We start from the raw sequence: 13309 nt of genomic DNA, 5'->3' as shown, positions 1-13309 counted from the left end.
GCCGCCTTCCACCGGAGAGGCCTCTCCAGCACCTGTCCCCCGGCAGCATGCCGTGTGCCAGCCGTCGCCGCCGGTCCGGCGCGGCGCCAGCGCGACCTCCAGAGAGAGGGACGCCGATACCTTCTGGGTGCGAGAGGTGGGCTCACTGACAGCGCGCCGCGCGACCCCCAGAGAGAGGGACGCCGATACCTTCTGGGTGCGAGAGGTGGGCTCACTGACAGCGCGCCGGTCCCGCGGGACAGCCCCGGCGCGGCGCCAGCGCGACCTCCAGAGAGAGGGACGCCGATACCTTCTGGGTGCGAGAGGTGGGCTCACTGACAGCGCGCCGGTCCCGCGGGACAGCCCCGGCGTGCGGTGTCGGCCGCGGAGTGGTCGGATTGGTGCGCCGTCCTCCAGGGAGGCGCTGGTTTCAGGTTTGGTAGTTCAAGTTGGCGTTTCAGCGTGCGGCAGTTGGCAGGGACGGGGTTGGATCCATAGGTGAACTTGCCGAAGCATTGCACGGTCCAAATGAAAACAAACTGCTTTAGCTTCTCACATCTCAATGCATAAATCCAACAGCTGCCTGAAACGCAACACATAAACATCCACCATCACCAACATTTTGGTGCAACATCTGGTCTTCCAGCTTCCCTCTGGACGATAGGCAATCGTTCGGTCACAATCAAGAACATTAAAATACGCGAGGAGCGCTCATTAGTTAGCCTAACCCACATAGATTATGCAGAATCCATGAGTTTTTCATGAACCTACGTTGCGGTGTCATGTCGAACCCAGTAAGTGATAAGTATGGTAAAATTCTCGGAATCCATACATACCGATACTTATGCATGTGATACCATGTCAACTGGAATTACCCAGGCCGTTTTCTTTGAAAACGTTTCCACTCAAATGAAGTCTTCTAAATTACGGAGTTTTGAGACAGGTAGACCGCTAACGCTAGCGAGGAAAGTTGTCGCTCCCTCTATTCATTCCCTGTGACTGTCCGCCTCTCTCCGTCTCCTGTGCCTCCTTTGTCCGTCTTCTGCCCCCCCCCCGTCCGTCTCCTGTGTTCCCTTTGTCTGTCTTCTGCCCCCCCCCCGTCCGTCTCCTGTGCCCCTTCTTTCCGTTCCCTGTGCCCCCATCTCGATCCGTCCCCGGTGGCCGCCGTTCCGCTCCGCCAGTGTCCGGCCCGGCTGATCCTCCGGTGATCCGTGCAGCCACCGTGTTGACTCGGCGCCCGTTAGCAGCTCGGTCCGGCACCCGGAGCCTCGGTGACCGGCCATCACGGAGACATTAAGTTGCCGCTCTGAGGCTGGTGGTCCGTCGACGGCCGGCATCACTGGTGAGCCGCTCACGGCCGGATCAGTGCCGCTGATCGCGCCCGATGGCCAGTTAACTAATGGCCAATGACTTACGGCTGATCGACGAGGATCGCGCCGGCCAATGCCACTTACGTCGGGCGCTCGCTAAGGTCCGCGCAGTGATGATCCTTGTTCGGACTCCCGGTGGTCTAAACTGTTTCGGTTCCTGCGTTGTGCGGTAAGGGCCCGTGGTGGACATGCCATAGCAGCCCACGGACCGTCTGTGGAGTAGATGTGAGCTGCGATATCTCCAGCGGCTGGAACTTTCAGCATGTTGTCCGCGCCGCACGTTGCGGATTGGGAGGCGATGACCTGATTGTCAGGTGGACTATGCAGAGGCTCGCGGCTGGAGAAACCAAACAGCCAGGTCAGGAGGAACCCTACGGTTGGCCGTGATCTGTCTGTGGAACTGGAAGCCCACCGCCTGTGGCCGTATTCACAATCACGGGTTAAGGGTAGGGGTAGGAGTAACGGTAACGAGTTATTTTTGTGGCCGTATTCACAATGGAAGTTTACCCCTGATGGTCGCCCGGCGCCACGCAGACGGCACGTGGCCTGCGTAGTGACCTTGCAGAATGAAGAAGAGTCGCGACTGATCGTGATCAGACAGATGACGAAGGTGTGGCCAAGCTGTGAGATCTGAGCCCGGAGCCGTGCCGTCCTCACCCAGTGGTGTGGCGTCGAAACGGCTAGCTAACTACGGTTTAGCTGATGGAAACGACCAGTGAAAGCGTGAGAAGAGGATGCTGCTTAACATATCCTGCGTCTGTATACGTGGGTGAAGTGGTGGTCACCAGAGGAGCGAAGTGGGACCCACAGGTGTCGCCGGGGACCGTCAGGCTGACCGACCAGGGAACGCTGGCCATTGGCCAACTGACAAGTGACGGCTGAGGCACTCCGCTGTCCGCTGACCCGTGTGACCACCTGTTCGTCTGTCCGCCCGTGCATCCTCTCCATTTTCGTTTATTTACTTCCCAGGTGCATACTGATGCATGGAATTTGTTTAACGCGGGCTATAAGTGAAAACCACCAAGGGATCTCAATCTGAGTCTATTTCCCTTTATACACCATAGTCCGTGCCTGTCGGGCATTCCATGTCCCTGAATCTGTTCCTCCGGCAGCACGTTTCTGTATGTACGGCCGTCTGTTCTGACCATTTGTACAGGTATGTGTGGTTATCAATAACTACTTGGTATTCCGTTTATCCACTCCCGTACAGCCGTGTTCTGTCCGTGTCTTTCCGTGCTGCGGTGCACGGGCGGCGGCTGCTGGTCGGCCGGTCCGCCCGACACCTAATTATGCAGCGCGCCATCGGAGGCGGCCGGCCGTGCTGAGAGCTCTCCCATTTGGACCAGTCATCTGCGCCGCTGCCGGCCCACACAATCCGGCCCTATGTTACACACGAGAAATGAGAGGCTCCCGACCGACCTCGCCCGCCGCCGCCCGGCCCCGACAGATCAAATGCCGACTCATTTGTAGTCGGTGGAGGGAGGGAGGGAGGGAGGGCCTCGCTGTCCCGCTCCTCCAGGGCTGCCGGGAGGACGGACGGCCGCGGCGGCTCCCTACGCACATTGTCAGCGCGGCCCTCAGCCCGGCGCCTCTCCACTCTACTTTGTTTCTTCCGCAGCGAGCCGGCGAGTTCCGGTAGTTTTCTGTTGTTTGGCTGCGAGGAGTGCGCGCGGTATGGAGACTAACAATGCCCGGCCAAGTTAGATCCGGCGTTTTCTCTCCACCGTCGTCATTTGTTGGCGCCGCGTCAATCTGTTGGTGCGGTATAATGCCGACGACGAGGGAGTTCGTCTCCCGGCTGTATCGCGTTTGATGATCCGGGACCGGGTGCGATGGATTTCTGAGCTCTCCGCAATGGTGACCTGGATCCTCCCGATCGTTGTGTGTGTCGGCCTGCCACCGGGGGCGATATCGGCCATGGGATCCGCCCGATGGGTTGGTGTTATTAGTAGACGCTGCTGATGGCCGATCACGGGAACCTGCGACCGGGAACCAGCGACTTTCCTGAAACAGTCAACACGATGCGATGTATAACAATGTGCACTGTGCAGTGTTTTTTTCTCCTCTGCCTGTAGTAGCTAAGACGCCGAGATCTGCACAGGGATGGTCCGCTCAACCTATGTTCTTTCTGCAACTAAGCGGTAGCCTATGGGAAGGTGACCCTCGCTGCTCGCACAAATTCTATCACAAGGGAGTGATTGTGAATCACCATGTTTACTGGGTCCTTGCCTGGGGGCCCATCTACGGTGGGCGGACCTGACGTGGGTGCTACTGGCGACCACCTACCGACCCGGGCCACTGCCAGCGCGGAGATCCGGGCGGCCGGCTGCGGCCGGCTGCGGCTGGCTCACGGCGCGGCTTACGGCGGCCGTCAGCGGTCAGTTTACGAGCGCGCCGTCGTGATGAGGTGGCCAGACGGCGCTATACGACGGCCGCGCCGGACCCACTCACACCCACGGCACGGACGGTGGACAGAGTGACCCGACACACACGGCGCGGGCCGTGGACAGAGTGACCCGACACACACGGCGCGGGCTGACCCTGCTACACGGCAGGGGAGTGACCCTGCTACATTGCACGGGCTGACCCTGCTACACGGCACGAGCTGTAGGCGGAGTGACCTGACACATGGTGCGGGCTGACCTCGCTACATCGCAAGGGAGCAAATCTGCTATACGACACGGGCTGTGGACAGATCAACCCTGTGCGCACGGCACGGGGCGACAGTCCGTGACCCGCTACATGGCACGGACTGAGCTGGCCACAGGGCACGGGATGACCTGTCACGGGTTGACGGCACCGATTGCCCGAGCTGAGCAGCCACAGCCACCAGACCAAATATCGCTGGAGCCGGTGCGCCGAGTGGCACCACAACTTTGAACATCATGCAGAGTGGCATGGCAACACTGATTTTGATGGACGGGACTTCTCATATCCTTGATGGGATAACTTCACGGACATCCATCCAACCCCCCATCCAACCAAAAGACTAGAACCCTAGCAGCAATGTGCAACAGGAGAATGCTGGTTGCATCTAGGTTAGCTCCAAAGTTCATGCCGACTTTTCTGGCAATTCGCAAGAAAAAGGTTCGGGAAATAGGTTGCACCATTAATGAATAGATAGATTACACAATCAATGGAATCCAATTTAGTGAGCCCTGTGCCCCTGCCTACTTACCGTATTTAGGGAAGCAGCGTACAGATCATCGCGAGCACTCCTCTGTGACCTGACCTGACCTGACCTGACCTGACCTTGTACAAGGTTATGAGTTGCTTTACTGTCACTATCGGTGCCGTTGTGCGTTTGCCTGCTCGCTACACGCCTCAAGTCGCTGTGAGTGCGCCCGTACTCGGGTTTTCGGAGGCGCGCTCCCCCAGCGGGCGGGGCTGGCGGCGTCAAGTCACTCTCGGCTGAGCCATTGCTCCAATTACACCCAATTGGATAACAGGAGCGGCTGAGACGGCCGGCAGCGCGCGCTCCGTCTCTGCCGAGCTCGACAGGACGACACCGCCGACCCGACGACCCGCCCCGCCCCGCCCCGCCCCGCCCCGCCCCGCCCCGGCTCGGGAGTGTCTCTAGGGCTGTCCTCAGAGGGGCCTCCGCTCGGCCCGGAGCCGGCCGTGCTGAGCCGCTCCTGTCTCTAACGCCCACTGCCCTGTGTCCCGCAGAAAATGCACGTGCTGGAGAAGTGTATGAACGACGTGGAGGAGCGTGTGTGCGCGGCGGAGGCGGCGCGCGGCAGCTGGAGCGACGACGGCGTCACCACGGACGGCGACGTGACGCAGTACAAGCAGATCAGCAGCCAGCTGGTGGGCGCCCAGCGCGGCCTGGACGACATCAACGACCAGGCGGCACGGCTGGCCGCCAACAGGTCAGTTACGTCGCAGTCAGACCTGCAGCTGGTCAGTCAGATAACCCTCAGAATCAGATCCCACAATATTCGATCGTTCAGCTGTGTTGTGATTGTTTTTCAGTGAGGGTCTGAGCAAAATAGAGTTGTGTTGTGGTTCCAAATCATGTTATGAATCGTGTGTTTTCTCGGAGTCACGTCTGTCGATGTGTTTCGTCCATCATGTATAAGAACTGACCTGTGATCTGGGACCACATACCTTCTGACTCCCAGCTTCCCTCTGACGCCGCCCCTCCCGTCCCTCAGCGTGCCGCTGAACTCTGCGCAGCTGTCGCGGCTGGAGTCGCTGAACGGCCGCATGAAGTCTCTGACGGCCGCGATGGACGAGCGGTACCGGCAGGTGGCCGGTGGCCGTCCGCCGGCGCCGCACGCCGCCGACGGCTTCCTGGGCCGCTCGGTGGAGCCGCCGTGGGAGCGTGGCACGGCCGCCAACCACGTGCCTTACTACATGAACCACAGCACGCAGCGCACCCAGTGGGACCACCCGGCGCTGGCCGAGCTGATGCACGGCATGGCCCAGCTCAACACGGTCCGCTTCTCGGCCTACCGCACCTCGCTGAAGCTGCGCCGGCTGCAGCGGCGGCTCGCGCTGCACCACCTGCCGCTCGCACACGCTGTGGAAGCGTTCGACGGCCACGGTCTGCGCGCCCAGAACGACAAGCTGATCGACGTGCCGGACATGCTGACCGTGCTGGCCACGCTGTACGAGACGATCGCGGCAGAGAGCAACGACCAGGTGGACATGCCGGTGTGTCTGGACCTCTGCCTCAACTGGCTGCTTAACGTCTACGACAGGTGAGCGGCAGGCGGGCCACCTGGGCGCACTCAGCCGGCCCTTTTACCGGGCTGTCCCGCCCTCCAAACGGCTCGCTGTAGTATGTCGACCCCGCCCCTCACTACTCACGGTCCGTCTGAGGCTCCGCCGCGGCCGCGCGGGGCGGCGCCACTCTCTATATTCAATGAGCGGCGCGGAGAGAGGTGCGTGAGGCGGCCAGGGTGGGACCGAGACGGCAGGCGTCCCGCCGCGCCGCCGCTGTAAAACTCTGTTATACGGGAGGTGCGCGGGCTGTTTACATATTCGGGACTTATATACAGACTGGGGCTCAGGAGGAGACGCGGTGGTGTGGGGCTGGGCAATCAATATACATTATGGAGACTGACTACATTGATAATGAATGAGCGTTTGAACTGGCTGGTTTGCCTCTCGTGTCACCATGTTGAACTAGGTGTCGAGGAGAGACATTGTGTTAATTCTGGAAGGTTGATGATTTCTGCTGTTGTTTCCGCTCTGGCCTTTTCCTGGCTGGATGGCAGCCTTACAAACCGTTATATAACAGTCTGTTGAAATGCATCCATGATTAATATAAGGAAAACCGTAAACAAGCACAGCAGCTACATGTGTTCGGGGTTATTGTTCGCTTTTTATTGATGTCCATTAGTGCGCCATTTATGACTAGGTGTTTTTTTTTAACGCAAAACTAGTTGTGGTTTGAAGTTTATTTTTTATAACGCCATAAAAGCTGTGTAACAGTTAATATGAAGTGTCGGCGTTGTCCATCGGTCGTTTACCGTTATTTGCGATCTCGTGTCAGTCTATCACTGGCGGCGGCCGTCGGTCCACTGACCGCCCTGCCGTCCAAAGGCAAAAACGCATATGTCGGGTCATGACCTGACCCGACATATGCGGTTTTGCCTTTGGACGGCAGCGCCCTTGACCGCTCCTGACCACCGCGCGCCCTCTGTCTCACAGCCAGCGTACGGGTCAGCTATGAGTGCTCTCGTTCAAAGTCGGTATCGTGGCGGTGCTCGGTAGTTCTGTTACTGACCGGTGTTCCTCTGTCTCACAGCCAGCGGACGGGGCAGCTGCGGGTGCTCTCGTTCAAAGTCGGTATCGTGGCGCTCTCCAAGGGTCACCTGGAGGAGAAATACCGCTGTGAGTACTGACCGGTGCATTGGGGGGCCAGACGGGCGTCGTGTAACCTTAGTCATCCGTTTTCGACTACGGATGTTCTAAGGTAACGAGTCATTGGTTAACTTAGAGATTTGTGATTGTTTGTGATCATTATCCCGTGAAGTACCTTGTGGGTTCAGTGCAAATCGCTGTTGATTAATAGTTACCGGTTTGGACATATCGCTGGCTCATTTTTGTACCTGGTGTGCCCTTGTCCCACGGCGCCCCCTCCCTCTGATCTCCCAGCATGCAGCTGCGCCCTCATCTGACGCTCTCTGTGCCCCTCTCCAGACATGTTCCGGTTGATCGCTGATCCGCAGCGCCAGGCCGACCAGCGCAAGCTGGGCCTGCTGCTGCACGACCTGATCCAGCTGCCGCGTCAGCTGGGCGAGGTGGCCGCGTTCGGCGGCTCCAACATCGAGCCGTCGGTGCGCAGCTGCTTCCAGCAGGCGGGCGCTGAGCGCGAGACGATCGAGGCCGTCCACCTGCTGGCTTGGCTGCGCGCCGAGCCGCAGAGCGTCGTCTGGCTGCCGGTGCTGCACCGGGTGGCCGGCGCCGAGCGCGCCCGCCACCAGGCCAAGTGCAACGTCTGCAAGGAGTACCCCATCATCGGCTTCAGGTGCGCGCCCGGGTGGGGGTCGGATGCGCCGGACCTGAACGTGGGTAGGACTGCTTTCTTGTTTCACTGGCCACACGGCTATAATGCCAAACTACGATGCGGTTTAGCTGGGCGTTTAGCTAATGAATCGTCTCCCGTCCGGGATCCGGGATTACGCTCTTGGGCCGTGGAAAATAATTTTACAAATTGCTTTATTTTAGTAGTATGACGGGCATCTAGCAACCACAAGATGAGAAGGACACGACTGCGGTCAGAGCTGGGTATCCACATCTAATTAATGCAAGCTGAACTGCATCCAGTACTGTTAAAGTCTATTCACGCCACTTGTAAGAGCTAACCGCTCGGGCCTTGTTTCCAGCCCTATTCAGGTGACGTAACTCCCCTTCTCTCTTCAGGTACCGGTGTCTCAAGTGCTTCAACTTCGACATGTGCCAAGAGTGCTTCTTCACCGGGCGCGTCTCCAAGAGTCACAAGTTGACGCATCCGATGCACGAGTACTGTACTGAGGTAAGTGGCGCGCCCTACCGCCGCCCGTCTGTCCTCCCGGATCGTCGACAGGTTCAGTGTGCGTGAAATGATCGCTGTTTCAGACTGCGTATTGTGACCACTGGCAGTGCCGGTCTGGAGTTTATGGGAGAGCCGTAGGCTCACTGTCCCACTGACGTAATTAACTTTGATATGATAAATCTGGTGGTTTTTGGTCACTAGTGGTCTTCTAGCGGTCTTTTTTTCTGGACCCAATTTTTATCAATTTAGCCCCATCAACTTAGCCCCCACCCCAATCATTGAATGATATATGGAGTCTGAGCGCAAGGACACGATGAGCGAAGCGTGGTGCGCACTGCGCAGGCCCTGACCTCTCCGTGCATTTGGGGAATCGGCTAAACAGGAAAAGTTGTTGGCCTTATGATGGACACAGCCCCACGATTTCAACTGGCCTATAATGAAAAGTACGACTGAAACGACTGAAAACTATCCTAATCATGAATGATCAGTGAAAAGGGAAGCGATTTTAACCGGGCTCGCATCACCGAGGGTCGGCTCAGGAGACGGACAATCTCCCCAGAGGTTCATTACATAGGGGGACCATGTAACATACCTTTATTCCCCCTCTCCTCCGACAGAGCTCATCCAGTGACGACATCAAGGACTTCACCAAGTCGCTGCGTAACAAGTTCAAGTCGAAGCGCTACTTCAAGAAGCACCCTAAGCTGGGTTACCTGCCGGTGCAGACTGTGTTGGAGGTAAGTCGCGGTCAACTCGCGGTGCAGTTGTTTCGTGAAATGAAGGGAGATTGAGAACTGATGATAGGTAGGACGTAATGTTTGATAGGTAATGTGTGAAATAAGCTGCTGAGCCCTGTTACCAATGGCTACCAATTCCTTTTCACTGTGCCTCTATGGCCTGTATGTTTGTTAGTGCTCACTGTTGTATAGCGAGATTTGTCTGGGCGTGATGTATCGGTCGCCGCGTCTAACCCCACCGTTTCTCCAGGGGGACGCCCTGGAGTCGCCGACCGCCTCCCCGCAGCACCAGTCACCCGAGAGGGGGCACATGTTCAACAGCTCGCGCTTCTCCGACACCGACGTGCACAACTTCTCCACCCCAGAGAGGTGAGGCTTCCTGCGGCCTGTGCTGTCACAGCAACTATGTGCTCCCCTCTCTTGACGGAAGGAAGGGAAAATGTTAGGAGTTCTGCTCGAGGTCTATAGGGACTGGTGTAAGATGTTAATGAGTTGCGCTGGTCTACAGCCCATGCCTGTCACGGATGTCAGCCTCAGCCCTCTGACCTCGCCTCTCCCTCCATTTTATTTCAGCGAGGACGAGCACCAACTCATCATGCAGTACTGCCACAGTCTGAACACCAGTAACGGCTGTGCGTCGGGCGGCGGCAGCGGCGGCGGCGGCGGCGCGGCCGTGCCCTGCAGCCCCGTGCAGCTGGTGCGCGAGATCGACGGCAGCCAGCGCCACCAGCTGGAGACCATGATCAGAGAGCTGGAGGACGAGAACAAGTGTCTGCAGGCCGAGTACCAGCGTCTGCGCAGCGCTGGCCCGGCGCCCGCTGAGCTGCCGGCCGGGCCGCGCGACCGCGAGATGCTGACCGAGGCGCGCCTGCTGCGGCAACACAAGGGCAGACTGGAGACGCGCATGCAGGTGCTGGAAGAGCACAACCGCCAGCTGGAGCAGCAGCTGAGCAAGCTGCGCCGCCTGCTGGACGAGGTAGGCAGGCCGTTTGACCGGTGACTGGTAACTCAGACAGCTCCTGCCCGGTCCTGCCTTAGCTGCCGGTGTCTGCTCATAGTTACGATTAATTTGAAAATGATATAAGGTTTCTGGTTTGCATTTTTAACTATTGTCAGCTACCATCTGCGACGTGAACGTGACGAAATTGCGCTTTATCATGATGCTTTATCATGGCTCAGCTGTCAAACGGCTTGCTATGTTCGGACTGTTTCGTGAGGTACTATGCGTGCCTGTTGTCTCAATGTAATAATTGGTCTGTATGTGTCACACTTTCCGTCTTGTCTGTCAGGGCGGCGGCGGCAGCGGCAGCCTCTCCCGCACTGGGACCCTGCAGACCCGCTCAGTGACTGCCTCCCAGCTGGCCACAGACTCGCCAGCGCGCGCCAACGGCGGATCACTGCCCCGGCAAGGTCAGTAGAGCGGCCGGCCGTGGTTGGAGGGAAGCTGTTGGTGGTGGTGGTGGTGGTGGTGGTGGTGGTGGTGGTGGTGGTGGTGGTGGTGGTGGTGGTGGTGGTGGTGGTGCTGTTGGTGAGGGTATTAGGGCGGGGGTGGTGCTGGTTCTCTCCTATCTGCTAGTCGCTGTGTGGCTTCCTTTTATGTTTGTGTGTGCCTCACACTCGTGGTGCGGGCCTAATATTGGGTCTATGTATGGCACTTGTTCTTTTTTTCTGGTTCCGCTTGGGTGCTCTTATAAGCGTAAGTTATTTGTGAATAGTGCACATTGGTGTAAGTTCTTCGTGTTGGTGCCGCTGCTGTTGTTGGTGCCTGGTGTTGTCTCGCTGTGCGCGGCTCCAGTGGTGTGAGCGGTGCGGCGCGCTGTGACCGCAGGCTCCCAGCGCGGCGGCCACGAGCCGTCCCCTCAGCGGTTCCCGCCGCCGGCTCCCGAGTACGGTGCGCGCGCCAGCCTCGAGCGCCAGGTGCGCCGGCTCTCGGTCGGCCGAGAGATGCGCGAGCTGCACGAGCTGCGCAGCTACGTGCGGCCCGACTACCCGCGGCCCGACGACCTGGCGCTGCCGACCAGCGGGAGACCGCCGCCGGCTCCCGTCTACAACCCTCTGGTGCACGCCCACCCCCGGCCCGCCGACTACGTGGGCAACCTGTTCTCATACGCAGGTAGAGCGGCGACGGCGGACGGCGGGCTACCGCCCTCCCGGAGAGCAGCCCGGCCGGCCGGACTGCCTGTGACCCCCGCCCGGCCGGCCTGCCGACTGCCTGTGACATAGCCCGGCCGGGCTCCTAGACAGGCGTGCAGTGGTTTGGCTTGAGTCGTCCGTAGTTGCACCCGCCCCGTACCATCTGGGCCCAGATGGCGCCCCCAATGCCCTGACGCTGAACATTGAGCATGTGCCAGTTGTTCGCCTTCCTGTAGTGAAGACTCGAAGAGTGACCTGCCCTGTATATAGCTCAGCATGGTTTGATCGGTGATTGACGCGGTCGTGCCGTTTGTGTGGTGACGACGGGGAGGGGATGCTCTGTTGGCTGTTGCGGCCTATACGTCAACTCTGAGGCGGCAGAGGAGTGGCCGGCCGACCGGCCGCTCTACCGCCGTCTGGCGTATGCATGCCGTTGGACACCTGTTTCAGTTTATATCTGGCCGAGCTGTAATGATGACTGAAGATCGATGCGGTATTCCACAAATCTCCATACTTTTGCGGCATGTTTTAGGTCTTAGAAGTACGCAATTCAGAGAGCTGCATATGGCACGCATGTTTGTACACATCGACCGTCTCGTATCTGACCGGATGTTTTATAACCCCCGATCTTAGGCTTTGCATCCGTGTGATAACCTTTGATTTTGTAATGTATGTGATCGCTGTGCATGCGTCTCGCCTACAGACATCACCGTTTCGTTGCTTGACATTCGATCTGAATTGTACGTTTAAAGGGCAGGGCAGCTGTGTGAACTTTCGCCAAGCTAAGGAAGAAAAATTCGTCTGTTACCAGCCATTTTTCGGTCTGCTCTCCGTATTTTGTTTATCAGTCATCCGTCAAGCAGCCGCCGTGGGGCCCATAGCAGACCATTGCACTCCATCAGTGGCGTAGGGTGACGCTGCTCTGGTAACCTCTCTAACCGTTGTCTTCTATTCCGCAGGAGACCTGGGTAAAGCAGTCGGCGAGCTGGTCAACGTGATGACGGACGAAGAGCCATCTCCCGAGGAGCGACCAAAGCAGTAGTTGCGGCTGCTGCCGCCGAGTGGCGCTGTCGGCCGCGCCCGGCGCATGTTGTTGGACTGTTACTAATCTTTGGTGTCCTCTTATGTGCAAACTTTGATACGATGAAGTGTTGAGGCGTCATGTGGCATATCACGTACAATATCACAGCTAAACTTGCTTCCAATCACCACATATCGCGGCCATGCGCGCCGTGCCGGTGCGAGTTCGGCGTGCCGAGGGCACCGGGCGGGTCAGACTGACCGTCAGAAGATACAACACTCACACAGACACACATACACACACGTGCGTGCACAGCGAATGGGAGAGTGTGAGATAGAGGCCGCCTGTCGCGGCGGCGGCCGACGCCAGAGATTTCAATAATTTTGTAATAGCTTGCGCAGTTATCACCACTATAATGATAGTCTGTTTATTTATGTGCGTAGTGAGCTTGCTAGCGGACCCAATGGAGAACAAATAATGTGCTAGAAGATCATTTTAATCTCATTGACATGATTCCCGGAGCTGTACTGAGGTGAATCGTTGGACGTTGTTGATTACTTTTATTTCCTGCGACCGGTCTCCCAGAGAATGAAATAAATCGTCACAGATGATTGGTGCGTTTGAGAACGATGGCTCTTGTTTTCTTTATTAGTCCTACGGGTAGAAACATGTTCGAAGCGTTTTCACGCCACAGCTTTGTAGGTTTTATGCAGCTTTCTGGCTGCACGTTAGGCTGGCAGGTCCAAAAGAAAAGAAAGTTGAAAGTTAGTATTGGCGTTATTTTCCGGAGTTGCTTGTAAATACTCAACATGCCGTGTCTCGTAACGTCCCATTCTCATCATTGTCGACTTATCGTGTACCCATCTCGCCGGGTGTTTCTCGGTATTATTTTCGGTCATGTTCGGCCTTGCCTAGTCATGTTCAATCTATCTGTTCCGTTCCGTCTCTTTCGTTCCATCCCGTCTATTCCGTTCCGTTGTTCCCCTCCCTTCCGTCCCTTCTCTCTGTGTCGTCTGGCCTCTCGTTCGTCCGGTCCATGCCATTACTTCATAGTCGCTCTCTCATCTCCCAGTAGGTTTCT

The 13309-nt window shown here is 57.8% G+C and overlaps 1 protein-coding gene across 1 annotated transcript in view; it reads left to right on the top strand.

The window, feature by feature from the left end:
- LOC122364707 (dystrophin-like) overlaps window positions 1–12839 on the top strand; it is a 141557-nt gene extending 128718 nt beyond the window's left edge. The window contains exons 43-52 of the mRNA XM_043335356.1: window positions 5019–5221; window positions 5507–6055; window positions 7108–7193; window positions 7503–7830; window positions 8226–8337; window positions 8955–9074; window positions 9325–9443; window positions 9648–10050; window positions 10364–10484; window positions 12167–12839. Coding sequence (XP_043191291.1) covers window positions 5019–5221; window positions 5507–6055; window positions 7108–7193; window positions 7503–7830; window positions 8226–8337; window positions 8955–9074; window positions 9325–9443; window positions 9648–10050; window positions 10364–10484; window positions 12167–12249 — 2124 coding nt within the window. The 3' untranslated portion in view covers window positions 12250–12839. The remainder of the gene's footprint in view (window positions 1–5018; window positions 5222–5506; window positions 6056–7107; window positions 7194–7502; window positions 7831–8225; window positions 8338–8954; window positions 9075–9324; window positions 9444–9647; window positions 10051–10363; window positions 10485–12166) is intronic.
- Window positions 12840–13309: the final 470 nt, after the last annotated feature.

Source organism: Amphibalanus amphitrite, unplaced genomic scaffold (genome assembly GCF_019059575.1).
Source record: "Amphibalanus amphitrite isolate SeventyFive unplaced genomic scaffold, NRLGWU_Aamphi_draft 000692F_arrow, whole genome shotgun sequence".
Lineage (NCBI taxonomy): Eukaryota > Metazoa > Arthropoda > Thecostraca > Balanomorpha > Balanidae > Amphibalanus > Amphibalanus amphitrite.
The sequence above is the reverse complement of the archived record's forward strand: the minus strand, read 5'-3'. Positions and strand labels throughout refer to the sequence as shown.